Source organism: Tyto alba, unplaced genomic scaffold, assembly GCF_018691265.1.
Source record: "Tyto alba isolate M040663 unplaced genomic scaffold, T.alba_DEE_v4.0 Super-Scaffold_13, whole genome shotgun sequence".
NCBI classification, from domain to species: domain Eukaryota; kingdom Metazoa; phylum Chordata; class Aves; order Strigiformes; family Tytonidae; genus Tyto; species Tyto alba.
The window spans coordinates 30,883,238-30,910,747 of NW_024881275.1; the positions used below are offsets into that span (position 1 = coordinate 30,883,238).

At 38.4% G+C, this 27,510-nt stretch overlaps 1 protein-coding gene across 1 annotated transcript in view; it reads right to left on the bottom strand.

The window, feature by feature from the left end:
- TMC1 (transmembrane channel like 1) overlaps positions 1 to 27,510 on the bottom strand; it is a 152,143-nt gene that overhangs the window by 57,113 nt on the left and 67,520 nt on the right. Inside the window, exons 2-4 of the mRNA XM_033010244.2 lie at positions 14,175 to 14,351; positions 5,635 to 5,700; positions 5,112 to 5,484 (exon numbers count right to left, since the gene is read on the bottom strand). Of these exons, the coding sequence (XP_032866135.1) occupies positions 5,112 to 5,484; positions 5,635 to 5,700; positions 14,175 to 14,214 (479 nt within the window). The 5' untranslated portion in view covers positions 14,215 to 14,351. The remainder of the gene's footprint in view (positions 1 to 5,111; positions 5,485 to 5,634; positions 5,701 to 14,174; positions 14,352 to 27,510) is intronic.

The window sequence follows — 27,510 nt, forward strand, 5'->3', positions numbered from 1 at the left end:
GCAGGAGTAGCCAGCCTCCTAAGAGTCCAGCACAAACTCACAAGGGGCAAGTGAGGACACTGTAACTGCAGCCATACAAATTAACTTGTTCATCCCACTTCCATGTGCCACAGCAAAGAGATGAGACACCACAGCCACAGCAAAGACAGGTTTAAACACCAGATGACATCCCATCCACTGATCAAGGCAACAGCACTTTGGAGATGGGAAAGATTCAAAGCCAAATAGCAACAAGGCTGTGATGTGTCCTAACACTTGCAGTAAGTAGATGCAATAGTAATGGCATCTCAAGATGTGTTGTGTTTGTAATCTGAACTTCTTATCCATGCACCAATTTGCAGTATCTTTGGAAAGCATTGCTGATTAAGGCAAGGTCCACTTTCTTAACATCTGCATAGATATCCTCTGCTGTGAGCAATCTTACATTTCACACAATGGCATACAGCAAATCATCAGCAACAGGTGTTTCCTCTTCTTATGTCAGCAAAGAGGAAAATGATAAAAAAGGAAATAATTAGACTGTGACTTCCTGCCCTAAAAAGCTGGCAGTGACGACTACCACTAAGTGAGATCTTAGTAAAATTAGTTTAATGCATTTCTATTTGTTTCTTGCTGTGTTTTCTTTTGCCTTTTTTTTTTTTTTCCTATTTTGAATGTTTGAAAGTGTGCTGCAGGGTTTTTAAAAATATTTTTCTAGTTTGTTTGGGGAACGCTTTATTCAGACTTCATCAAGCAAGCAGTTTTCAGACTATATCGCTTATAATTCACCTTTCCGAGGGTTTGATATTCAAAATCTGATGCCAGAGCTAAATAACTCATTAAGTCAGCTAATTGTATGGTTTCTATCCTCTGGATAACTAAAGAATTATAAACTTTTTATTTACCAAAACAGATAATACAGCTGTACTTAAAGATTTGTGTGACATAAAGGACAAAATGGTTTATCGGTAAAAATATCTATGAAGTTTCAAAACAAATACAATAAAACCAAAATTCTTTTCGCAACACATCAAAATACAAATTTCTCATTGGTCATCTATCTTTAGTTTTTATGAAATACACATCATTATAGGAAAAGCTACAGGAAATCAGTTTAAAAATTTCAGACACACAGGAGTAATTTGATAAAGGGAAGAAAGAGGTTTTCATAGTTATCACATGCTCTGTTATTAAAGACTCAAATGTTATTTATTGAAACGACTGTCAAGTTATAAAGTTGAATCCATCAGCCATGAAATTTCAGACTTCATGTGATAAAACACAGTGCCAAAGAAATACAAATCTACAGAAAGTCTGCTACTGAACACCAGACATATTTATTATTATTCCAGTATTGTGACGAGCAAGGCAAGAATTATGTGAAAACTTAAGTCAAATGGATGAAGGTCAATAAAAAGATCTGTGCATACAATTTTGAGGCATTATAATGCAAAAAAAAAGTCATGTCTTTGAGAAACTGGAAGATTAAAAGAGTCTGGTTTTGAGAGAGCTTTAAATCCATAGTTGTTACAATGAGCTGCTTTGCCTTTTACAAAGCAGGCAGCAACATGCCCAACATTGAGGATTTCCTTTGACAGAAGATTGCAGGGTTATGCAAAATTGAAATATGCAGTTTTATGAGACTGCAGTGAGAATGGTGGGAAATATGAGTGATAGGTGCTAGTGCAGTGAGATCACTGAGGAAAGGAAGCTAAGCAGAACACAAGTAGCATAGGGATAATATTGGCTCTTGTGCCCATTGCCCACTACTGCTTTATTTGTCTTTTCAAACACATCTCCTATTTCACTTTTCACTTTCCTTTGAAACCAGGAAAATAATAAAAATTCCAGATTTCTAAGCTTTGTTAAGAAATCAGTATTTTCAAGAGTGTTTACACTATGCAGTCAAACTTTATGCAGTTACAGAAGATTTTTCCTTTAGCTTGAGTCCCTTAACTCTATGAGATTCAAGCCAGGAAATCAGAATTCTGTATTCTGCAACCGGAAGTCTTATCCTTTTATGAAAGGTTGTGATTCATACATCTGAAGGCCCGAAGGGTTCATTATGACCATCAGGCTAATACAGAGCCTAAAGCATCACTAAATAACTTCCCATCAAGTTCCCATCTTCCTTGGCTCCAATTCAGTGCACACAATGCATTTTTTCCTAAGTCAGTAGAGCTCTTTAAATTAATGGCGCTTCCTTAAATCACACACATAAGGAACTTCCTCATACTATTCATCTGTGTCTTGGTTTTATGCCCATATTAAACATTTGCATTTTGGTTTCAGTTTCATCTCCTCTTTATGGATATAATTTTCTCATTATTTTTGCAAAAAATATTTTATAGCGATAAAAATTAACATGAAAAGGTTTTCTAGGACCTCAGACATTTTCAGGGAAAAGACTGGTAGGACATTTAGAGTCCAGAATGTCAAGTATTTGTTTGGTGAAAATTCTATCGCTTATTGATAATCCCCGTATCATCCTCTGGCAGTTGGTGCTCTTCAGCAATCTTCCTGCCAGAAGAAGTTGCAGTGCCTACACTGCTTTAATCTTCCATGTACCTCTGGACTTTTCCATAAGCTTTATATACTCTTGAGAAATCCTACTAAAAATCAATTGGTTTGCTCACTTATAGAGCCATACAGTAAAAACAGGTTAGGCAGATGATAAGATTCCTTCTTTGAGGATCTGTAGCGCAAATGACTGCATAAGGTTTCTATCTAAGATCAGTCAGTCACAATTAGACAAGCCAGTAAAGAACAAAATAGCTTTTCAACCTAGAAATATCACAGATCTCCACAGTGAGACTATAAGGAGAAATTTATCCTTAATATTTTTGGGATAATGATTATGAACAGCGTAGAGCAGGTCCTCCTTACAGAGCAGGCCCCTCATCAACAGGTAACAATCAGCCGTATCAACAACCAATAGCGCTTAAGAGCAGAAGATTTAAAACTCACCCAGAAATAACTCATTTCACCATGGAATTACCATGTGAAACTCACTCCGCAAATAAGAACAGATCAAAGTAAGAAGGTTAAAAACCATTAAAAATTAACAGAATTCATCTAAGATTTTCTTATGTCCTTGATGTAGAATAATACAGGCATAAAGAGGTTTCCCTGATTTAGATGAAAAGCAGGGTGGAGGAAGAGGGTAACAGCAGCAGATTCTGCTGACTTGTACTGTGACGTAACCAAAAAGGGCAGTGTTTGTAGAGCTTAGGAAAATACATAATGACAACAGCAAATGCAATATTAACTCCATGTGGAATAATATCACATTTCAATTTCCTTTTGTTTTGGTTTTTTTTTAGGTTTATTCTTTCTCAAATTCTTATTTTACAGTTATTATGCTTTTTCATGAATGTCTTGGCAATTAATAAACTACATCAGCAAGATGTACATTTAAACAGTACATAACATTTGTTGTGATAGGTCCTCATGGACTTGCTAGACGGTCTATATTTCTATGTTGACACCATCCTCCTCTGTCTTGAAGGTTTGCAAATCCTTTATCTGAATCGCAGCTAAACTGATCTCCAGCCTATTTTCCTTTGGGTTTACATTACTTTTGTTTTTCTTTTAAAAATAATTTTTAAAAATCTTATATTTATTACTCAGAAATCCTGTCAGCTGGTCCCCTAAAAGTCTAAAAATATAATGTTCTTGATGTATCTTCCAGAGCAGCTTCAGTTTTGTCTCAAATGTTATGCTTATTACTTTAAGAAATAAGTCTTGATCCAGGTAGCAAATTCTAATTATTTCACCCAAATATATGTATTTTAATATTAAGAATTTTGGAAGACAATGAAAGACTTTGTGACCTCATTCAATTTTATATTTTCAGTGGTCTTCCTTTAATTAACAATGAGTAAATATTTACAATGAAAGACAATAATAAGCAAAGGATTGTGGATTGACACATACAGGACTTGCTATAAGAGTACAGGAAATTGCACAGAGGGATATAATTTGCACCACTGTTAAAAGCCAGAACAAAGAAAGATTTTAGGCATTCTTGTAGGGAAGGGAAATGAAGTAGAAGTATATTGAAATCGGATCATGGACAAATTAATGCAGCAGTGTGTCTCACTGTATTTTTTTTCTTTCCTTTGACTCCTGCTGTGCTCTCCAGTGATGTCTTTGGGAACACAAACAGCTGTAGCAAGTGCTGAATGGGGGAAGGGGAATCTCTCTCCCCCTCCACTGAGATAAGTGTGACTAGCTCCATTTGTTCCTTTATACACCATTCCCAGGAACTGTTTCCTTTTAATAGCATAAGAAGGGGCAGGGAGCAAGAGAATTCCAGGATGGCAGAAAAAATACTAAATAATTTTCTGAAGTTCTCCATGTCAGTGGGGTCTTCCAAAGACCCCAGGTTGCATTAAATGCTTTGGAAAATTGAACTGTAATATTTCAGAGTTAGTGAGTGGGAGACTGACTGGAAAATCCCATCTCAGTCCTTGGTTCTGGGTTCTTGAAATTTTGTCACTGATCTTTTACAAGAGGCTGGCTAAAACCTGGCTGGGAAACAAGAACCTGACCTTGTGAAAAGTGTCAAGATTTTAGTTCTGCACTGGAAATAAAATGAGACCTTGGCTTTTTGGAGGGCTACCAGCTCTGTATTTGGGAGATTTTAGTTTTAGGGAAAGGAAAAAGCAGGAGAGATCTCATTTGTTATCAATTCTTTCTGTCATTTGCTCCCCTCCTCTCTGTCACTTTCACTTCCCTGCTCCCGAGAACAGCTCATAAACTTAGGATATTTAACTGCAATAAGAGTGACCCTGGCTTGAGTTTCTGTTCTGTCTGACCAGATTTGATCTAACCCTCAGGGCATGGGTAGTCCCAGAAGGGCCTGGCTGGTCATTTCCCAAGGTCCCACTTTGCATCTGTGACAAAACCCTGACTTTGTTCCACTGAAGTGGATATGGGTTTGTGGAAAGTTTCCATTTCACTCAGACAGCATTTCCTCACTGAAAAAAAAAAAAATTGTGCAGCTCTAATTGGGCTGTAGTGAGTAAGAGAGTCATACACACTTTTAGTACTTCATAGCTATAAATAAAAGCAGGTTTTATACAAGATAACTATGGTTTTATATTAAAAAAAAAAAATTACTGAATTACCCAGATCCTGATTTCTTTTTGTCTTTTTTCTTCTTGTTGGCCTTCTCTTTTTTCCCCTTCTTATCAGACTTCTTGTCCTGTTTCTTGTCATTTTTGCCTTTCCCACTTTTACCTTCTTTCTCATCTTCCTCTTCTTCACCATCTTCCTTGGATTTCTGATTTGCTTTGTTCTTCTTGGCTTTTGCAGGGTCCACATCAGAATCACTGCCCTCATTTCCAGCTCCTCGTCCCCGTCCTCTACGGCTTCTGTGCCTGCGATGCCCAGTTCTCCTTGTGCCATCTTCATCATCGTCATCTTCCTCACCACCACGCCTGGCTCTCCCTCTGGCATGTCCCCTTCTGGTTCTTGGTGTTGCTCTCTTCCCTCCTTTATCTTTCATTGAGAAAAAAAAAAAAAAAAAAAAAAAAAAAAAGCAAACATAAGAGAAGGCAGTATGGCAGAGGGAGACCTTTCTTCCTCATTTAGTCATACACACAATTAGAAAACATTTTAATGTGGCCTCAAAGTAATCCACATACTGACCTGTTCCTTTGACATTTTCTTCATTCTCAGCTGCACTGCCTTCTTCATTGTCAACATCACTGCCATCTGTGGAGTGAAAACAAAAGCCAGTATATGTGAAGTGTGGATCAGTCATTGGGAACGCAGGGGTTTTAAGAAATTATTGGAAATTACTGCATTGTACTACCTTACACCATTTCACAAACCCAGATTTTTGGGACATGGTAAATAGCTTTCAAGGAGTAAGATGAAGACAGAGAAAAAAGTTACACTTTCCTTCAGCACTCAGATAAGTAAGCCCCAAAGTGATGCCATGAAGACCTCCCTCTCATGGAAGAAATATGGAGTACAGGATGACCTTTAAAAAGAAACAGCAGTATCTCACCATTTGGGGAAAAGAACAAGGAAGATGAAAATGCTTCTCAGGCATTTCTCAGAGATTTTCTTAAATTTACAAAATATAAACACTGGCTGAGATTGGAGAAGATTAAAATAATAATTTTCTGATTTGACTGACTGGAGGGCTTGAAGCTTCATAGTTGCAGCATGCCTGAAGAGCGCAGTCCCAGAAGAAAGAGGGGACTTACTCTCAGTTCCAGCAATCAAACCTCTAAGCATAGTGACAGAAGTTGACCCAGATCACTCATATGCTGAACCACAGTCTTCTTCTACCACTCAGGAGATGACAAAAACATTGAAGACGAGAGAGAGAGAGATATTATTTACAGAAGCAAGTAGTATTTCTGCTCAGAAGCATCTTTGGTTTGGGGTGGGTCTCTTGCTTAAGTTTTTCAGTCTCAGTAAATTCAGTAAGACATGCTGTCCCTACTACCTATCAATAACCCTGAAAGTATCCAGTTCATTTGTCTGGTACACTTTGAAACTTGGATCATGCATATATAGAGAAGAAATACAAATACTCCTCTCTCTCATGTGCATTATATCCATCATAATATTTAATCAGTACACTCTCTGCAAATACTGGCATGAACGTATTGCTTAATATGTCACTCCTGAAACTGCTAGTGGTATTCACCAACAATGTTTCTTCAGAAGCAATCCAACTAATATCTGAGAAGTCAGGAGCTAACAGGCTCTCTTGATGTATCTCTGAGCTTGTACATGTGGGACAGAACTTGAGACGTGTCAGTGGAATATAGAGAAATACATGGTAGTAAGATATTAATGAGAAAACTAAGAAATATTACCATGAATAGAAATAGGCAGCTGTCATTCCACTCCTATATGTTCCATGTATGTTCCAGATATATGTTGTCTAATTTCCCCTCTGTACAGACAGGACAGGTGACATGACAAGATCCCTATAGTTGTATTTTTCAGGCAAGAAGAAAGTACAGTTATCTTCCTTCTTTGCACATCTGTAATACTTTTGAATTTTTCTTTATGTTCTGTCTTTCTCCACCCATACCCTAGTTCCCTAGTTTCTTTTATACATTTTATTAAACCCCTAGTGATTCATTGAAAATCTATGCACAGATTGATTTATCTAGGGACTGCTGTAGCTAACTATCAGGCACAACTTCTCAGCTTTACACAGAATCAAGGAAAATAAGTAATATATATAAGACTGCAAACAAAAAGGAATTGAGGGTCCTGTTTCACTGTGTGCAATAATGGGAAAAGGGTTACTATCCAGAATTTGACAGGCATTTCAAAGCTTGGATATATATAGGCAGTCTAAGTTTCCTCCACAAAACATTTCATTGCAATTACATTTTCTATCATTTCCACAGCATCTGCACAATAAATTTTTAAGACCATGTAAAATATTATCATTCAATATCATCAGTGGAATGTGAAAATAAGTGATCCTTTGTGCTGTCTGGACATATGCCTTCTGCTGCTGAAAGTAACAGGATCTCCATTTGACAAAGATCATTACGTTACTATTGAAAGCTTGTAAAGACGAAGACAGACACTTCTAAAGAGATACTTTGTATGCAACAATAGGGTACAGTCTTTTATTGCAACTAATGCTTTTGCTGATCTACTCCAGTCAAACAGAAATTCCCAGGGAAGCACTTTAATGGTTCAACATTGGCCTCACTGCAGATTCTGATGAGCCCATAGAGCAAGCAAACAGCTGGAGGTTTATCATATATACTGAAACATGCATTAGCTGTGAAAGTGTATTGTGGTTGAGTTGACATCATATTGAAATAACAGTGAAACTGACAATGGACTATGCAACACAGAGGCTTAAGGGGGGCAGAAGGTAGCTGCTGGTGTTTAATTCTAACAGCATAAGGGTAACAATTGTGCTATTCTCAATCCAATATTTCCAGTAAATAAAGTGTTTCCAGTAAAATAAAGTGTTAAACTAATTAATAGATTTCAGGCTGCCTGAAGAAAGTACTGGGAACACCACTAGAGGTGAGCGCATCTGAATAGTGACTCCTATGTGCTTATGTGTTTTTTAAATCTAAATAATCAAGCACATGAGTGATAAAGAAGAAGTTTTTAAAGAAATTAAGAAAAAACTTAAAATCAAACAGAAATACATATTGCCACCAACGAGCCTAGAAAACACAACCAGTGATTACAGTGAATCATGCAGCTAGAAAAGTAGTGGCTACTACAGACATACCCAACAAGCACAAGTGCAGCTTCAAAATGTATTTCTACAAAAATTTAAAATTATAGCTCCAAAATTAACTTCAGAACTTTCCTGCCTCCACAGCCCCATACTCATATAGAGATTAAACGTATTAATATGAAGAATGGTAGAGGTTTGTACTTATCATTCTGGTGTATTCACAGAATAAAATACCCAGATCTTGGGGTATGTTGCAGAAAGCATTGTACTAGAATTTATTTTTAAAAGAAGATGGAAGCCAAGGAGTACTCTTTGATCCTTCAGTTTCCTTACACTCTATGACATGAGCTGTGCCACTAGCACAGAGGCTGAAGCTCAGGAAAGAACTAAAAGTTATTCACTTTGTGTCAGCTGTGATAAAAGTTAGTGCTGTTTAGGAGGAACAAAATCACTGAGGAGGTGGGATGAAGGAGATTTTCCACCTCTGAAGCCTGTCCTGAACAGCATATATGCGTGCGTTCTTTTAAGCTGCATAGTCGCCCTGCACTGTACCCACATTACAGCTATCCTTAGAGACTTGTAATTCAGAGAAGTTGTATTAATAATTGTCTTTTTGTGTTTGGGGTTTTTGCACATATCATTAAAAGACCAATGTTTTTAGCTGGTTGGGTATTTGAGCAATAAGACAGATAATCAATGCTGTGCTTAACATTATTAGTAGTAAGCTATTTCAGGTCATTAACATTGTAATACTTTTCAAAGAGGAAAGCAAGAGGCTAGACAGCTGATAACTCAACACTTTAGGTGCTCATGTTAAATCCTGTCTTTCTGAATTATTGGAGAAGCATTTCAACAATACACAAATTACATTTCATGGTGACACTAAACCTAAATGCAGTCTAGCACTAAATTTAAATGTTATTCTGTAAACCACAACATAGAGAAACAGTAGAGTGCATTTCTCAGGCACTGCATTATCACCCAATGGAAAAACAGAAGAGCATTTTGTTAAAATGAAATCATAGTTTGTTAAAATAAAAATGTATAGTCCTTGATGCAGGAACAAAATCATCACTGTATGGGATACTTTTAGGTCAATATACTTGTGTTCTGCTTTTTTAAATGGATCTTCATGTGATCCCACTTATCAAAAATTCAGTGAATACTCCACTAAAACCAATTAAGTCTCACTAAAGCACTTTCTAGAATTACTCATTGTTCCAGAAAATGGTTGATAGGACCTCATTTCATCATGGGACCAATATCAGGTTATTAGGCTTTGAGTCAGCTAACTTGAGTTTATGTGATCCAGGGCAAACTATTGCTCAGCTGTTACATCTTCCAGGATACATCATCCTGCCCTAATGATATCTCTATTAGGTATATTTGGAGTTATAGTCCATAATTCCCTATGCTCTAGGAAATCCAATCACTTTCTGATTTTTTTTTTCCAGAGTAGTTTAAGGGAAACTTTCTCATCTTTCTAGACTAAGGGCAGGGGAAGTGTAATCTGAGCAAGCTATCATTTTACCTGAAGTCTTATTTATGTTTTAGACTATACCCACAAATGAGCCAACAAGACTAAAGGAGGGTGTCCTGAATATGGGCTCAGACTTACCTTCAAGTCAGAGACTACAATGAAGACAGAACATCAGACAGCTCAGGAGAGAGATTAAAATGTTGACATGTTGGATGGTGAGGAATTAAGGATGGAAAAAAATGTATAATACCATAGGAGTCTTTGTTATATGAGGTGGTGATTTAGCAGATTGTGGGGGCTGTTTTAGCCTTGCCTTATTTTCCCAAGTTGCTTGTACACAACTTACCAGAGGATACAGCTCAGATTTCATGTTATGGATTTTTTGTAAGCTTGTTTTATACTGATATAGTTTCCTTGATTTTTCACTGTTAGAGGGATAAAGATTCTTGGAACTACACTGTAAAATACAGCCCACTGTTGCAATATTACTGCTCACATTACTACTATATAAAACTGACTGCTGCTAAACAATTCCATGTGTTGGTGCCATAAAAAAAAAAAAAATAATCAGTGGTATGCAAAGAAATCTGTAATTCAAAAAATACTATCAGACGTTTTATATATGTTATAAAATAAATTTCTACTTTATTAATTGATTGTCAAGACAATTAAATGGATCATATGCAGATAAAGTCTTGCAAGCAATTATTGTGTCTTCCTCTGAACTGGACCTTGTGGACTTTTTTCAGTACTGGAAATATATCAGTCTAGATAGCTAATAAACTGGGTGTCTGACAGGTAGAAATGTCAGCAATGCAAGAACATATTAGGCAACAAATGCATGTGAAGTTCTAGTAAAAAAGCAAGGGAAGAGTTGTATAATATTAAATTCTAGATATTTACACACATTTCCATAATATTCTTTCTGATTGTGTAAACATGAGAGTGTCTCACAAAGCTCCTGTGAGGATAAATATCACTAGAAGTAATATCTGTGAAACAGACCAAAAGTAATATATCAAGATCTCACAAAAAGTCTGTGTCAAGATCAAACTGGTGCCAACTTCAACATCCAAGATTTGAGACCTTAACACTATAGACCCCATCATTTTAGTGTATTTCCAAACGTTGGGAAAAACAGCTTGGCCCACCTCAGGCATGGGTGAAGGGGACTTGAAACACATAAATTACAAATACAAGTTACATTTCTTGAACTGGAACACTTAGTATTTAAGACCATGCTTGATTTTTCTTCTATGTTTTTCCCAGTTGGTGTTGCAATATTTTCTTCCAAAGTACTAAAATAAAAGTCACAACCCAAAAATAATTGCTTTCCAGGAATAGTTATGAATTTATGAAGTAAAATAATAATTCCTATTCAATTACACTCATACTAACAAATGTAGTGCTTATTTTTCTGCACCTGAATTGGCAAGGTTATAAATATTGAAGTAGGGAAAATATTTATACTACAACGTCATAAAGCCACTAGTGTCTCAGAAGATTTATTTGTCTTAATGCATATGCTGTGGCCTGCAGACTTTTACACCTAGACAGTTTCCAGAAGCTGCCTGAGGGGCACTAAGCTTTCCCTCTCTGCAGATTGCCACTAAAGAGGATGTGCCCAACTAACTTTAGCCCAGTCAACATTTGAAAATTACAGATGGGGACCACAGGGAACAAATGGAATCCATTCAGTTCACATCCATAAATTGCTCATTTATCCCTGAAAGGGAGCTGTGCCTAAGAGAAGTCCTGACCCACAAACCAAGAGACAACATTCAAACCTTGTGGCGTGTAAGTACAGCCCAGAAGGAAACTGGAAAGAGGAGAGTGTAATCAGATTATGTGCTTAATGCCAGACACAGTGCCAACTTTATCTATGCAAGCGCAGTCTCTGTTGTTTTAGTAGAACATTTGTAATTTTTCCTTACCGGTGGAAAACAAATAAGTTTACTGCATGATTTCAGAGCAAGAATTTTGGGCCAAATCTGATTTTGCTATTATAAAATCTACAGAAAGCAGAGGAGGATGATAGTTCAGTGAGAAACCCCTCAGTATTTCACACCCTTCAGAAAAGCATGGATAAAAGTTTCCAGGCCACTTATGTCTTACACTATCTCTGTGGATACATTCCCATTTCCCCACCTATGCCAGACACAGACCTAACCATGTAGTGCTTTGTCCTACCCAAGACTAGACACATGACAAACTTACAGGACACACTGGTTACTGTAATAAAACAGCAAGGAGAAGGCACAGTTGCATTGTGTCTTCATCACACAGTTAGCTTGATAGTGGGAAATTTTTCATTTTCCTTGCAGTCTTTACTGCAAGAATTATGATCAGATATTCAGTGTTCAATGCATTCTGAGAAGCGTGAGATTGCAGGAAATTATACCAACCTGACCTTTTCAGGTTATGAAATGTGATTTACTTAGCTTACTATCATTCATTCATAGCACTGTTAACATGGGAAGAACGCATGTTAATATGAAAAAAACAGTTTATGTTCAAGTTACAAATCTAGCATTCTTAGTGGATCTGAAGTCAACTGTATTTTTGACTACCTGGTGACAAGACAGCTCTTTTAAGGTTGATAGCTACATCTGACCAGTTCACCACATACTCTCTTTATTACTTTTAGAGGATAATAGGCACCTTCCATCTGATCTCTTAAACATCAACTCTGAAGATTTCTGCCCTAAGTCTTCTTTTCCTGTATGAGAAGTCTAGAACAATGAATTCACATTCATGAACTTAGCATGATGAACCATACTTCTCCTACTACAATAGATTTTTCAGAACACATGCAATGAAACAATAATAATGGCCAAACCAGGGCTTTGATAAAGCTAAAGATAACAAAAAGCACAAATGTATGGCCTTACATTGCATTTTTGCAACAGCTGGGGTGGTCAATTCTTTGCAAGAATATTCATCAGGACTGTCAGCAATGATGAAGCAAAAATTAATGTAAATAAATTACACCTAGATTAGTACCTGAGCTCTGTGATAACTCCAGCCCTTGGACCATTCTAAGTCAAAAATGGACTGTGAACCACATTCTGAAAGTGTCTCATAGTTGCTTATAGTGGCGCTCCAGATTTTTAAGTCTTTTTAAATCAAGATGGAGTTTGACTTTACTTACGTGCTGTCATATCCAAATATTCTCATAACTGTCATTAAGGCAATTAGATGTTATTATAAGTTATGTATAGGATAAATTTTCATGCAAAATGTGTCAGAGTGATCATGATTCTGCAACCTAAAAATCTCAACATTCTCCAGTTAAAAGACGCATGGGTTTTGTTCACCATGGGAATGCTAACCTCTATACTTCAAATGACCAATAAACTCACTGAATCAGAAGTCAATGCAGTCAGATATCTGCAAGTAGAAGGCATATGTTTATGGTAAACTTAGAACCCTGATATTCTAAGAATTTATTCATTAGCAATGCTTATAGAAATGTGTATGTTCTATGGTCATGCTCATTTTGTTTCTTATTCAGATGAAAATTCTGCTGAAGCTGGAAAGTATTTTGCTTATGCTACATTAAATTCTGTGCTTCTCTAATGTCAAATGAACTCCATTAGCATGTACTGCTTGAAAATCAAATTGGTCTGTAAAGGGACTTGTGGAAAAAACTGAGAGGAAAAAAACAACTGAGGTATTCAGACAACAAAAGAAAACAAAATTGGATGGACTCTTCAAATTAACTGCTTGTTTTACTCTGCTAAAATGCTGAGCAGACCCTTTTGATATTTTCTATAGAAGCAGAATCCATTTTATTACTATTGCACGTTACAAGTGTGGATTAAAAGTATAGAAAGCACTGTTTAGTAGTACCATCCCTGGTACTTACTAAGATGTAATGAATTAATTCAGAAACCAGTCCCTGGCATTTTTCTTCCATGCTGAAGATAAAAAAATCTCATGCCTGTTCCATACAGAAAAGATCCGTATTTTGGAAAGAGCAGTATTGCCCATGAGGACTGAAAGCACTTCCCATATCAAAGAGTTGCCTTGCACTTTCCCAGGACAAGCCACTAGGCATAATCATCCTACAAAAACATTTCTTACATCCAGAGCAGTGCAGTATCAGTATAGAAATATTGTTAATCTTACTAAGAAGGATTGACATTTCATGCCAAATACTGAAAGCAATAAGAAAAGGAGGCATTGCCTTTGTGCAGCTTACAGTAGCCACAAAATACCCTTGTTTTCTTAATCTTCCCTATAAACTATATATCAGTGTAAGACAAGTAACAGGGATGTGGTTGCACTTTTTTGATTTACTAACCAGTGGAAAGCCACACTGCCATGCTACAACTAGTCAACTTACACAGGAAAGCTGCTTTCAGAAGCCAAGTGAAATACATTTCTGAACAAAAGTAATGAATTGTGGCAAAGGAGATTTTGTATTAGAAAGAAGAAAAAGAAAACAGAACTTGCACACCACTTGAGCTACATGCAGAAAGTGAATATGTGCTCGAGATGCGTAAGTGTAGTTGTAATTACCATTTCCTTCAGAGGCGGTTGGCTTTTCGTGTTTAGGCATCGTGACTATTTCACAGGGCTGCTCCAGCTGCTACCTATATGAGATAGTCCAAAGGTTGCGTGGTTCAAGATGAAGTGTACCACATCGACATCATCCTGTCTGTCACTGAACGGATGGCGCTGGTGAAGTTTCACTGACTGAAATATAAGAAGATACTAATTTCCTAAGTGATTAATCTTTCATGAATGTTTAGTTTACTATTTAGGGTTGGTATGCTAAGGTCAAAAGAATGGAAGAAGTTGTTCACCTTCTTTATTATTATTACTGAAAAAAATAAACACTCTCCTGGAATGTACTTATTTATGACTAACACTAATGTTTAAATGCTTAAGTAACTTACCGAGCATGAATGTTGCACGTTGTCCACATGAGCACACTCTGATACTGTATTTTCTCTGTGAAAGATAGCTTTTACCTTAGACATATTTAAATTGCATAGGTTTAACAGCCTGACACTGATTTAAAATATCTTAGCAAAAGGAACTGGATACTGATATATCTTCTGGCTTATATTTGCATCTCCTTGCAGTTCCATTAAGACTCCTTGCTTCTGCCTTTATGCCGATACTACTTCCTAAGTTTACCAGTTTTACGCTGATTCACCTTGTATTTACAACACCAGACAATCTTAATGGTGAAACAAAGCAAAAACTTAATTAACAGGACAGGTTGGGCTTGGAAGTAAAAGATTTTAAATAATTTGTTACAAATAAAACAGCATAAAATGAAATTCTCTGTATGTATTTAACTAGACAATTCCTTCATAGCTTCCCCATTATTTCTCATCTGGAATTCTTACAGTGTGACCGAGCTTGAAAAAAGTGGTAAGCATCTGCAGAATACCCTACATTCTCAGATGCTCCTGAGTGGTTTCTGGATCCTCTTACTCACATGGCTATAAAAGCCATTTGTTTTTCTTTGGAGCTGTCATTCATATGTCTAAAGGAAGATAATCTGGAAGTTTATCCAGTGATGTGGCAAGCTTACCTTTTCATTTTCAAATTTTAGCATCAGGAGGTTTTTGGAAATGCTGAAAATGTTTGTGGGTGTTGTTCGGACTGACCTGAAGTTCAGTTTACAGAGAAAACACATCCAGGTATTTAGTCCTATTTCTGTTAGAGCATTAAGATCCTGTATTTCAAATATTCCCAAAAAGATTAAGTCTGTAGATACAATTATAAGAGGACCTACAACTTTGTCTATAAAACATGTTTTCTGAACTATTGTTATTTCATTTACTGCACTCTCATATTAGTCACTATATAACATCATAGCTCCTATGCATTTATATATGTGGGAAAGACTTCTAACGCAAAAAAGAAAGTAAGAAAACATTCAAATCATCTCTGAAAATCCATAGTTAGATCGTGTATAATAAGACATGGTTTTAAGAACTCAGAAAAATAATAATCATATTCCAAAAATTCAGTTTGTAGACTTCTGTACTTCTTTAATAACAGAAATAAGAACACCTTGAAAGGAATGATGAGCATAGTATTAATGTAAAAATTCTGCAAGTACTTGCAAAAAAGAAACCGGGAAAGATTTGTAACAGATGTTTTGCAGTTGCCGTCAAATCAGGACCACACCCTGATTAGATTTAGTTAAATACTTTTACCACGGTGCAACTTTTTAGTGTAGACAAGACAGCTCCAGTCTGGTTTGTGGTTTACTTTTGTGGCTGCAGGAGTTAGCTCTCTCTATGAGTTCCAGTAGTCTCTGCCCTCATCGGTGTACTACTAAAACTGTTCATGGGGCTGTCCTGTAAACTGGGTCACTAATCAAAGCAAATAATCATTTTCTTAAGTCAGCTTAGTGCAGTGATCCCTTCCACAGCACAATCCCACAAACAATTGTATTAGCATAGAAAAGGGAGTCAAATTGTGACATGATGTGGGAAAGGGCAGCCAGGGTCAGGAGGCAGAAAGAGGGTGAAAACCTCTGAAGACAGACTTGCCACTGATGATGACATAGCATGGAGCTACATCCTATATTTCTGTTTATATAAGGTTCTCTTTACAACACAACAGTCTTGAAAATAAAAGGCCTTTAATTTAATTTAGCTCTATTTAATAGCAATAAAATCAGAATGACACAGAAGAGTTTAATGTGTAATAAATGATGAAATTGGTCCCAGTGCAGACAGGTTCAGAGAACTGGGCTCATTCCTAAATGAGCTTGTTGAATGCTGCAAAAGCTTCTATTGTTAGCAAATATGCCACATTTTTGATTCTTTCTTCAAAGACACAGAAGATGAGGATGGAACTACACAATCATCCCTTTACCCCAGCTAAAACTCATGGGAAAACCTGTAATAAAGGAGAAATTTAAAGTATTGGTCTGCATACCCTTCCTTCCTATACTGCTAAACTGATAACCCATCTGATAGACAACTGCCAATCAGATAAATCCATCCAAGGGAAATAAAGATGACCTCAAAGCATGATGACATAACTATGTTTGGTACAAACATTAGGGCCTCAGTAAATCTTCAAGCATCAATTTTGCTTGAAATCAACATTGAAGTTACAGTGCCACAACTTATTCTCAAAGAAATAACCACTGTCATTTCTTTCTTGCCACTTCTGCACATCAGCTGTGAACTCCTTCTACCACAATGAAATGCTCTGAATGTTGATTTTTCCCTGTTTCAAGGTACATTTTCCATCAGTTTCTAAACATGCTTCAAAACTTAGGGCAATAAATGATTTTCTGTCAGACTTTGTTGCTGAAGGTGACTCTTTTCAGGATGGGATTTTAAAATGTCATTTTGTTTTGAGGCATACAAAAGATATATTCTGCCCTGTTGAAGGACATGATAAAATCAGGCAGTTCTGGAAGTAGATACAAAAAACAGCTGAAGTCATGGCACTGTAGCTGTGCCAGTGAAAATGCCTTTTTCTACGTAATGTAATACTTACGTCGATCTTTCCCTAGCGTGCTGCATTCAAATTAGTCAGATGAGCCTCAACAGCATTAACTGGTAAGTCTGTGCCTACCATCCTCATTATCCCACCACTTTTCACAGCTAAGTGGATGATTATGCTGATCATGTCCGGGAGAGGATGCACCAGGAGGGGACCAAGGTGGGACAGGGGTCAAAATCTCCCTGAGGGGCACCACTCCACAGCAGTGCAAACAGAGCAGGGTGGTGACACTGGCAGTGGGGGGACCCTGGTGAGGGTGGAAAGCATACTCAGATGACAAATCAGATCAATTAATTTCATGCAAGAAACTTTCAGAAGCTGACTCGTATCCTTTTTGAATATTAACTCCCATGTCAACATGTTCAGCTCTTGAACACTGATTAGGGAATGCTATGAAACAGAAACATAACTAAACTTGTTCTGATGCCACACTGGTATTAACAGAGAAAACAGCTACAGCTCAAATCTACTTGCAGACAAAACCTTATTTAGGTAGAGGTCTCTGAGCAGCTCATGAAAATAAATTCTAACAGCTATGTCAAAACTACACGAAATTCCAACAGACTTCTGCAATTATTGTTTATGAAGCCATTTGTAGCTTTTCTGACATTTCTGAAATACTGTAATTTAAGTTTCTCTGAAAAACTGGAAGTTAAGCTAAAAGTACAGTGGGATGTATTTTTCATTATCCTTAGGTGCTTTACACTCTCCTGGTAGACATGATCACCAAGTTCAGAGGAAAACCATCAGAAGCCTCGTGAAGAAGCCATTTTTAAGATTTTTCTAGTCAATTAATGTGGATCACAAGAAATTTGGGTGATATATATGATTTAGAGGACTTTATCCAAATTGCTCTTGATCGCTGAATCTATCCTGCTCCAGCATTAAACAGAATGTTTTATTAAAAGCTCAAAAACATCTTTAAATTCCAAAACATTAATTAAAATTCTGCCAAATCAAATTTTTATTAGAAAGGAAATAGTTAGCAGAGTTTCTGCATATCCATATGCTCTGTTCTTTAGACCCCTTCTGAAAATTTGTAGCTACAAGCATTTGGGAAGTTCATCTGAAGATATGTGTATATCTGCTTCCTCTGATGATAATACTACTTTGAATTAGATAATTCTACTTAGAATTGTATTCTTGTCTTTATCCTAGCCAAAATGAATGGCTGATTGAATGTTTGTTAATACAGCTCCTTTCTTTAGTAACATCCGATATCACAGACTGCCGGCTATGCCCAACTGCTTGCAGCACCTGCTATGTTGAGGAATGGGCCATACTGCTCAGACAATTGCATTTGGTGATTAGTGGTGGCTGCATTCAGTGGAGGGACTCCACATTTACTTCTCAGTACAACCCTCTATTGGTTATCTGTTCTAAAACATGATTTAAAAAAACAAACAAACAAACAAAACCCAATACACTAATTGTCATATATCTTGAAGTACTTATTTGTTTGGTAAGTGCAGCTGGAGCAGCCAGAAAGGGGTGAACAGAAGTCTTAGGCTGCACAGACTGGTTGAGGCAGGATGTACTTGGGAGCACTAAAATCATGAGACTTTATGACTCCACAGCCATCAATGCCCCACAGGAATCACAGCTCAGGTCCTTCTAAATACCATGTCCACTTCAATGTACTCTGCTACACAAGATAACACTTGCACCAGCCATTATCACTCAGAGAACATAACATTCAACAGTGACCATTTTCCACTCCAAGGTTTCATTTCATTTTCAAGGCAGCCTCAAGTTTGCAAAGGACTTAGCAGGCACAGGTGGCACAGCTCAAAACTCTCTTCACCACTGCACATGCCAGAGGAAGTTGATAGATTGTAATCATCTTCAGGGACTTCTCTCTATGGACTTGGACCGTTGTATGTTCTTGGAGCAGACCCATCTCTATCTCATGAAGGCACTAGGATCATAATGATCTCCACATATTCCCTAGCTAACACCTGTACCCCACTCTGATTCCTGTGCTGTTATGGCAAGTGGTAAATGTTATAAAACCAGGAATGACCACTCTTTTTGATTTGGCAGGGAAATCACAGAGAAAAGAGCACCAGAAGCATGTTCCATCAGGGTCAGGAGTTAGAAAGTAAAATCTTGAATGTGACGCTTCAGCAAAATAACAAAACCCTGAGGTAAAAGAGCAAGTTCTGCAGAATGACCAACGGCATGGTGCCTTTAACCAGAGGAACCAGTCTATTTATACCTCTCTGTTTCATATTGCTGGTAAAATCAAGTGAATACAATACAGATGAAAGGCAGGAGTGCACAGAAGAACAGTGCAACAAGTAGTCTATTCAATGACAAATTCTTCAGCCACAGAGTGGAAGATTATTAATAACACTGTCTATAGTCCTCCAATGCCCTCAATCAGTGACTGCTCCTAGGAGCTAATAAGTATCCTGTGAAGACAAGGTCAAACAAGGTAAATATACCAGCAGTCTTTATTATAGTACTGGGAAAGCCTAGTACTAGAAGAATAGAAATAAGATTGTACTCATGAAGGGGAAAAAAAAACTAAAAACATACTACTTAGAGTCTTTTCAACTACTCATATGACAAACTTCCCATAAAATCCATTTGCCTCAAGGTTGTTATGAGAATATGAACATGTGAGTGAAAAGTTATTTTTTAACTTCCATACGCATTCAGCCTTAGATTTGTGAGCTGATGTGCCTAAATGGATGCCAATCAGTCATTGATACATGGGCATCCCTTCATTAGGAAATACTTTGAAACTATTAATTCATTCTCTACTGACCTCTTGAACAGCTGCTGAACAGTGATAAATTTAATTATTTGTCAATCCTGGGCAAACTTAAAAGATAGGATAAAGTTTTAACAAGTTAACTGCAGGCTAAGGGTTTCCTAGACTATTACTGAGCTCTTGAGACACAAATCCAGCAGTTCAACTGATGAGGGAAATAAATAAGCTTGCATCAAATGAACACAGAACAAACCAAGGATAACATAAGGTAAAAAGTTTGAAAACAAAACATGAAGGCCTGCAAAAACACAAGCCAACAATGACTGCAAAAGTACTAGTATGCTCCAACCCTGGACACACAAACTGAGGCTTGAAATATATCTTTGAAACTACAAAATCACATTATCATTAAAACCAAAGCTATAAAGTTGAGCACCCTTGAATAAATGATTTGCAACATCAAAAATCTTTTGAAAAAACATCAGTAAAGGTAGCACAGACTAAAGCTTGTATTAAAATTACTATGATTTGTGCAAAATGTCATCTACTGAAAACGTTACAGAAAACTACACCATTATGACCAGCAAGTGAACTTTTCTTCACATAAGCTTTGGTAATTGTTGAAAGACAAAGGCAGTTTTGCAAGAGCTTTTTCAGAATACCTTTGTCTTTGCTCCTGAACACAGCAACATTGTGTCATCACTTACTGAAAGAAGATCCTTGGGAAAAGCACAGCCTCACATTCCTGAGCAGAGACAACTCCAGTACTGATGTAATAAGATGTTACAATCAAAGCTTAGATATCAGTGATGTTTCTGATACTCCAAACCCTGGATCAGCCTTCTATCCATCCCCAAGAGGAAGAAAGCATGCTGAGAGCACAAGGCACGGAAATAGATTTCTTTTCTTTACCTCCTAACATTTCCTAATGCCTTGGAAGTTTCAGTATCCACATTCTGTGCCTAACATGCTTTGTCGCACAGTCCTGGCCAAGGCCACTGGGCCAAATTCTGAGAAATAACATAACAGTTTTATTAGCACATACTTTTTTTTGTTATATGATTCAACAATCACTCATTAATTTCGGCTCTCTACATACACACATGCGTATCTGTCAAATTATATTCATTGACTTAATTAATACTCCTAACTTCTTCAGAAATAGAGAAAGATTATTAGTTTATTATTCCTGTCATTCTTTAACTATCACAATAATGAAAAGTGTCAGGAAAGAGCCTTCGTTCTTCAGAACATATCACTCAGTTTGTAAAATCATGCAAAGACGGAAACAGGAAGTATTGCTGAATTACATATCTCTATTAGATAGATAGATAGATAGATAGATAGATAGATAGATAGATAGATAGATAGATAGATAGATAGATAGATAGATAGATAGATAGATAGACAGACAGATAGATAGATAGATAGATAGATAGATAGATAGATAGATAGATAGATAGATAGATAGATAGATAGATAGATAGATAGATGATAGATAGATAGATAGATAGATAGATAGATAGATAGATAGATAGATAGATAGATAGATAGATAGATAGATAGATAGATAGATAGATAGATAGATAGATAGATAGATAGATAGAGGTTTTGTTAAACTATTTGGATTATAAATTGCTGTGAGAAGCTCCAGGCCAGGAAGACATCTCCTGGGAAGCTGCAGTTTCAGCTGCTATCAGCAGATGGCAATGCATGTGAGTCAGTTGCACCATAAAGCAAGGGCTCCATTCCTAACAAAAACATCAAAGAAAAATCATGGTCTCATTACTGAGGAAATCAGAGGACCACCCAACAGAGGTTTTGCTTAGAAGCAGATAAAGAGAGAGCACGAAATTAAACCACACTAATCTTGCACCATGTCAGTGATGTGCCTACTTTCCATGACCTGTTAGATTTAAATTGATCAACCATTTGGATGTCAGAGATAAAACACAAATCTTGGCCATTTTGTCAGTGACATAAACAACGTTCTCTTCTGATTCAGTGTGTTTGTATGGCTTAAGCAAAACAACTTCAGAATGACAACTGGACTCCAGCTAACTACAGGAGATAAATCTCTAAAGACAGTCCACTTTTAGTATTACACACAAACCTCATTTCTTTGGCTGTTGTTTCTAACAATAAAAAGATGCCTGCATAAAATGCACCACTCAACAATGCAAACTAGAAAGAAGAGCAAGAAGATATATATGTTTTATATCATCTCTTCTTCCATCTGGTAGAAAAAGTGGGTTTAGAAACATAATTCTATCGCCATGTATTCAGAAGGCATGTGAATCAAAAACCTAAATGTGGCTGTAAGACTCAAACATCTACAAATAATTTTGTGAACCTATCCTTACAGGAACAATATGTATCAACAATCTGATACAGAGAAGACAGGCATAAATACAGAGACAAGCTGGTGGACAAGCATAAATAAATATACTGACCTTGCCATTCACCTGTCCTCTCTTCTTAAATAAAGTCATTTTCCTCTAATAACCAGTCAGATAAATTTATTTACCTGTATCATCCCTCCAAATCTATGACTATTACTCTCATTCTCACCAGCATATTTGAAGATTTCTATTCAAATATATAAAGATATGTAAGGGATAAGCAAGAGAAGCTAGCTTCTTTGGCCCAGTCACAGAGCTACAACATCAGAGAGCTACACAGAAGTAAAACCTGGTAGGATAAATCCTGTATCTGTGGTATCATGACGGACAGTTACAGGCCTTTCAGATGGGATAGACATTGCAGGCAAGGCAGGGGGGTGGCACTGTATGTAAGGGAGGGGTTAGTGTTTGCAGCTGGCGATGGCACGGTTCAGAGCCTCTGGGTAAGGATGAAAGGGAAAGCAAATAAAAAGGATGTTGTTGTGGCAGTCTACTGGCCTACTCAGCCAGGGCAACACCACCAATGAATTATTCTACAAGGAATTAAGTGATATCTTTAAATCAATTGTCCCTGTCCTTCTGAGTGATTTTAGCTTCCCAGATGTCAACAGGGAACATTATACAGCAGACAGAAACAGGCCCAGGAAATTTCTGAAGCATGTTGAAGATAACTTCTTGGTGCAGGTACTAAAGAACCCAACTAGGAAAGGTGCCCTCCTAGATTTATTGTTTGTAGACAGAGAGGGACTCATAGGCAAAGTGGCGATTGATGGCTGTCTTGGTCACAATGACCACAAAGTAGTTGAGTTTCAAATCGTTAGTGATAAGAGAAAAACTGCCAGCAAAACTTTGACCCTGGATGTGGGAAGAGCAGACTTCAGGCTACTGAGGGAGCTAGTTAGTAAGATCTCCTGGGAACTTACTTTTGAAGGTATTGGGATCCATGAATGCTGGTCACTTTTTAAGACCTGTCTCTTAAGAGCACAGGAGAAGGCAATCCCAAAGTGTCAGAAATCAAGCAAGCAGGGCAAAAGTCTGGATTGGATGAGAGATGACCTTTCTCTAGAACCTAGGCAGAAAAAGAAGGTGTACAGACATTGGAAGCAAGGACAGGTGACACGGGAGGACTTCAGTGATGTTGTTCACCACTGTAGGAAGAAAAACGTTGTGGCCAGAGCTCAGAGTTCAAGCTGGCCAGCACTGAGAAGGACAACAGAAAAAGCTTTTAAAATATGTTAATAGCAAAAGGAGAATCAGAGATAACATTAGTTTTTTGCTTGACAATGTCAGTCACCTCACAAATAGGAACATAAACAAAGCGGAGACATTTACTGCTTTCTTCACCTCTGTCTTCAACACCGATGGTGGGCCCTGGGACCCCAAGAGCCCTGTGTTGGAAGAATATGACCGGGAGTATAATAAACTCCCAGCCAACCCTGTACTTGTTCAAGACTTGCTGCTCCATCTGTATGCTCATAAATGTATGGGGCCCAGTGGGGTTCATCGCAGGGTACTGAAAGAGCTGACTGATGTCATTGTGGGACATCTCTCCGTTATTTTTCAATGGTCTTGGGAGTCTGAAGAGGTCCAAGTCAACTGGAAACTGGCAAACGTTGTCCCAGTTTTCAAGAAAGGAAAGAAGGAAAACTGTGCTAATTACAGGTCTATCAGTCTCACTTCAGTGCCTGGTAAAATTATGGAGAAGGTTACTCTAGAGGTTATTGAAAAACACTTGAGAGACAACAAAGTCATTGGTCATAGCCAGCACAGGTTCATGAGGTGAATGTCCTGCTTAACCAACTTAATTTCCTTTTATGACAAGGTCACCCATCTATTTGACCAAGCGAAGCCAGTAGATGTGGAGCTTTTTGGATTTCAGCAAAGCTTTTGATACTGTCTCTCACAGAATCCTTCTGGACAAAATGTCTAGAACTACCTAGACAAGTCCATAATATGTTGGGTGAAGAATGGGCTGACAGGTTGGGCTCAGAGTTATAGTAAATGGGGTTATATCAGGCTGGAAGCCAGTCATCAGTGGGATTTCCCAGGGCTTTTATAAATTACAGACATCATACATTCAGTAAGTTTGCCAACAACACTAATCTAGGAGGAGCCGAGGACTCCCTAGAAAGTAGAGAGGCCTTACAGTGAGCTCTGAGGTAGACTAGGGAGCTTAGGCAATCACCAACTGTGTGAAATTTAACAGGAGTAAGTGCTGGATTCTCCATCTGAGACAGGGCAATCCTGGTTATACACGCAAACGCGGGGATGAGAGGCTGGAGAGCAGCCCTACAGAAATAGATCTGTGGATTTGGGTTGATGGTAAGTTGAACATGAGTCAACAATGTGCCCCAGCAGCCAAAAGGGCCAACTGTGTCTTGGGGTACATCAGGCACAGCATAGCTAGCCAGTCAAGGGAGGTGACTGTCCCACTCTATACCACACTGGTGCAGCCCCACCTTGAGTACTGTGCGTAGTTTTGCGCACTTAAATATAAGGACATTAAAGTGTATCCAGAGGAGGGTGACCAAGCTGGTGAGAGGTCTTGAGGGAGAGACTTAGAAGGAGCAGCTGGGATCACTTGGTTTGTTCAGCCTGAAGAAGAAAAGGCTGAGGGGTGACCTCATCACAGTCTACAACTTCCCCAAGGCAGGCAGCAGAGGAGGAGGTGCTGATATAATCATAGAACCATTTAGGTTGGAAAAGACCTTTAAGATCATCCAGCCCAACTGTTAAGCTAACACTGCTCAGTTTACCACTAAACCATGTTCCTAAGACCCATGCCTACACATCTTTAAAATATATTCAGGGATGGTGACTCAACCAACCACCCTGGGCAGCCTGTTCCAATGCTTGACAACTATTTTGGTGAAGAAATTTTATCTAATATCCAATCTAAACCTCCCCTGGCACAACTTGAGGCCATTTCCTGTTGTCCTATCACTTGTTACTTGGGAGAAGAGACCAACATCCACCTCACTACCACCTCCTTTCAAGTAGTTGTAGAGAGCGATAAGGTCTTCCCTCAGCCTCTTTTTCTCCAGACTAAACAGCTCCCGTTCCCTCAGCCACTCCTCATAAGTTTTGGTCTCTAGACCCTTCACCAGCTTTGTTGCCCTTCTCTGGACACGCTCCAGAGAATGGAGCAATGTCTTCCTGGTAGTAAGGGGCCCAAACCCAAACACAGTATTCGAGGCGCAGCCTCACCAGTGCAGGGTGTAACAGAGTACAGGGGGACAATCACTTCCCTAGTCCTGCTGGCCACACTATTTCTGATACCAGCCAGGGTGCTGTTGGCCTTCTTGGCCACTTGGGCACACTGCCGACTCATACTCAGCCGGCTGTCAACCAACACCCCCAGGTCCTTTTCCACCCCACAACTTTCCAGCCACCCCCCAACAAGCCTGTAGCATTGTGTGGGGTTTTTGTGTTACAAGTGCAGGACCCATCACTTAGCCACGCTGAACTTCATACAGTTGGCCTCGGCCAATCAATCCAGACTATCCAGATCCCTCCTACTGCCCAACTCGGTGTTGTCTGCAAACTTACTGAGGATGCACTCTATCCCTCATCCAGATCACTCATAAAGATATTAAACAGAACTGGCTGCTGTATGGAGCCCTGAGGAACACCACTTGTGACCAACCACCAACTGAATTTAAGCCCATTCACCACCACTTTTTGTGCTTCGCCAGCCAGCCAGCCAGGTTTTCCACACAATGAAGAGTAGGTAGAGATCTCTCTCTGGTGACCAGTGATAGGACACAAGGAAATGGAATGAAGCTGCCTCAGGGGAAGTCCAGATTGGACATTAGGAAAAGGTTTTTCACTGAGAGGGTGGCCCGTCACTGAAACAGGCTCCCCATGGAAGTTGTCACATCACCAAACCTGTCAGAGTTCAAGGAGTGTCTGGATAACACTCTCGGTCTTATGGTTTAGTTTTAGGTAGTCCTGCAAGGAGCAGGGAATGGGACTCTGTGATTCTTATAGGTCCCTTCCTACTTGAGATATTCTATGATTCTATGATTTGCTGTTTTGCCATTAGCTATGTGTATTATATACATATATATATTATATGTATTTTATATATATGTATTATATGTATTATATGCCTCAATGGAGATACTTGAGCTTCTGTTCCAAGATAACTTCAAAAGCAGCAGAAAGGATAAGGAGAGGAAAGAATTATTACAAGTGAAGAACTAGGGTGCAAAGATATACATTCTGTTTGAGGACCAACATGAAGACTTTGTAGGTCGAGGAGCTGCATGTAGATGTGTGGGGGCCTGGGTCCTGGATGCAATGAGAGATGTGAGGGTCTTCTTTGGGGCGTGTGCTGCTGAACTTATCGTGCAGTCCTGGCTAAAGTAACTACCACCACCAAAGCTCACAGTACTATTATGAAGGAGATAATATGAAAGTGCTTGTAAGTATGACTGTACATATGACGTAGGGAAAGTGCCAGTAGGCAGCACTCGAGAATATGTAGCACTCTTCCTGGGATTGTCAAGGACAGATAAAACTTGCTGTCATACCTGCCTACATGTCACTCTGCACTGCTTTTTACACACAGGGGGAAGTCTGAATCTCTTAGGGCTGTTGCAAAGGCAGGCGCAGGAAAAAGATGTCTCCACACCAGTCCATACGAATCTGTTTCTGGAGGTACCAACAGTCCCCAAGGTGCTGGAGGGACCTTGAGGCCCCGATGCTGAATCACCAGAGTTTCATCGCTCAGCTGAGCAAGGCCAGCCAGTGAAAGTCAATGTGCAAATCAGAGTAGGTGTTAGCTTAACCACGGGAAGTGTTTTAGAAAAATAACCAGCTCTGCTTTGACTTCATGGACAATTCTTGTCTTCTGACAGGATGCAACTTTTTGCAGCTCTTTAAAGGGTTTTCTTTTACCAACATCAGTGAGCTCAAAATTACAGCTGACCATGTTTTTTTCTCCCTTGGGGCAGCAGTGGTCTGGTTGTACCAAAATAGCTCAATGGACAGAAGCGATGCACTGAGGATGCAGCCTGCAGTGCCTGGCACATACCTACCCGGAGGTGGAGAGGTAGCACTGAAGCAGCCCCAGGATTCACCGAATCCTTCCAATGAGCTCTGATACCTTCAATGAAGTAATTGACATTAAAATTCTCATAAAATCCAGTATCTCTTTAATTTTGTGCTTCATGTAGTAGCTCAATAAAAAAATTGGGAGGGGATCCGTTTTTCTGTCAAGTATGTTTCTTTTACAAGCTCCTTT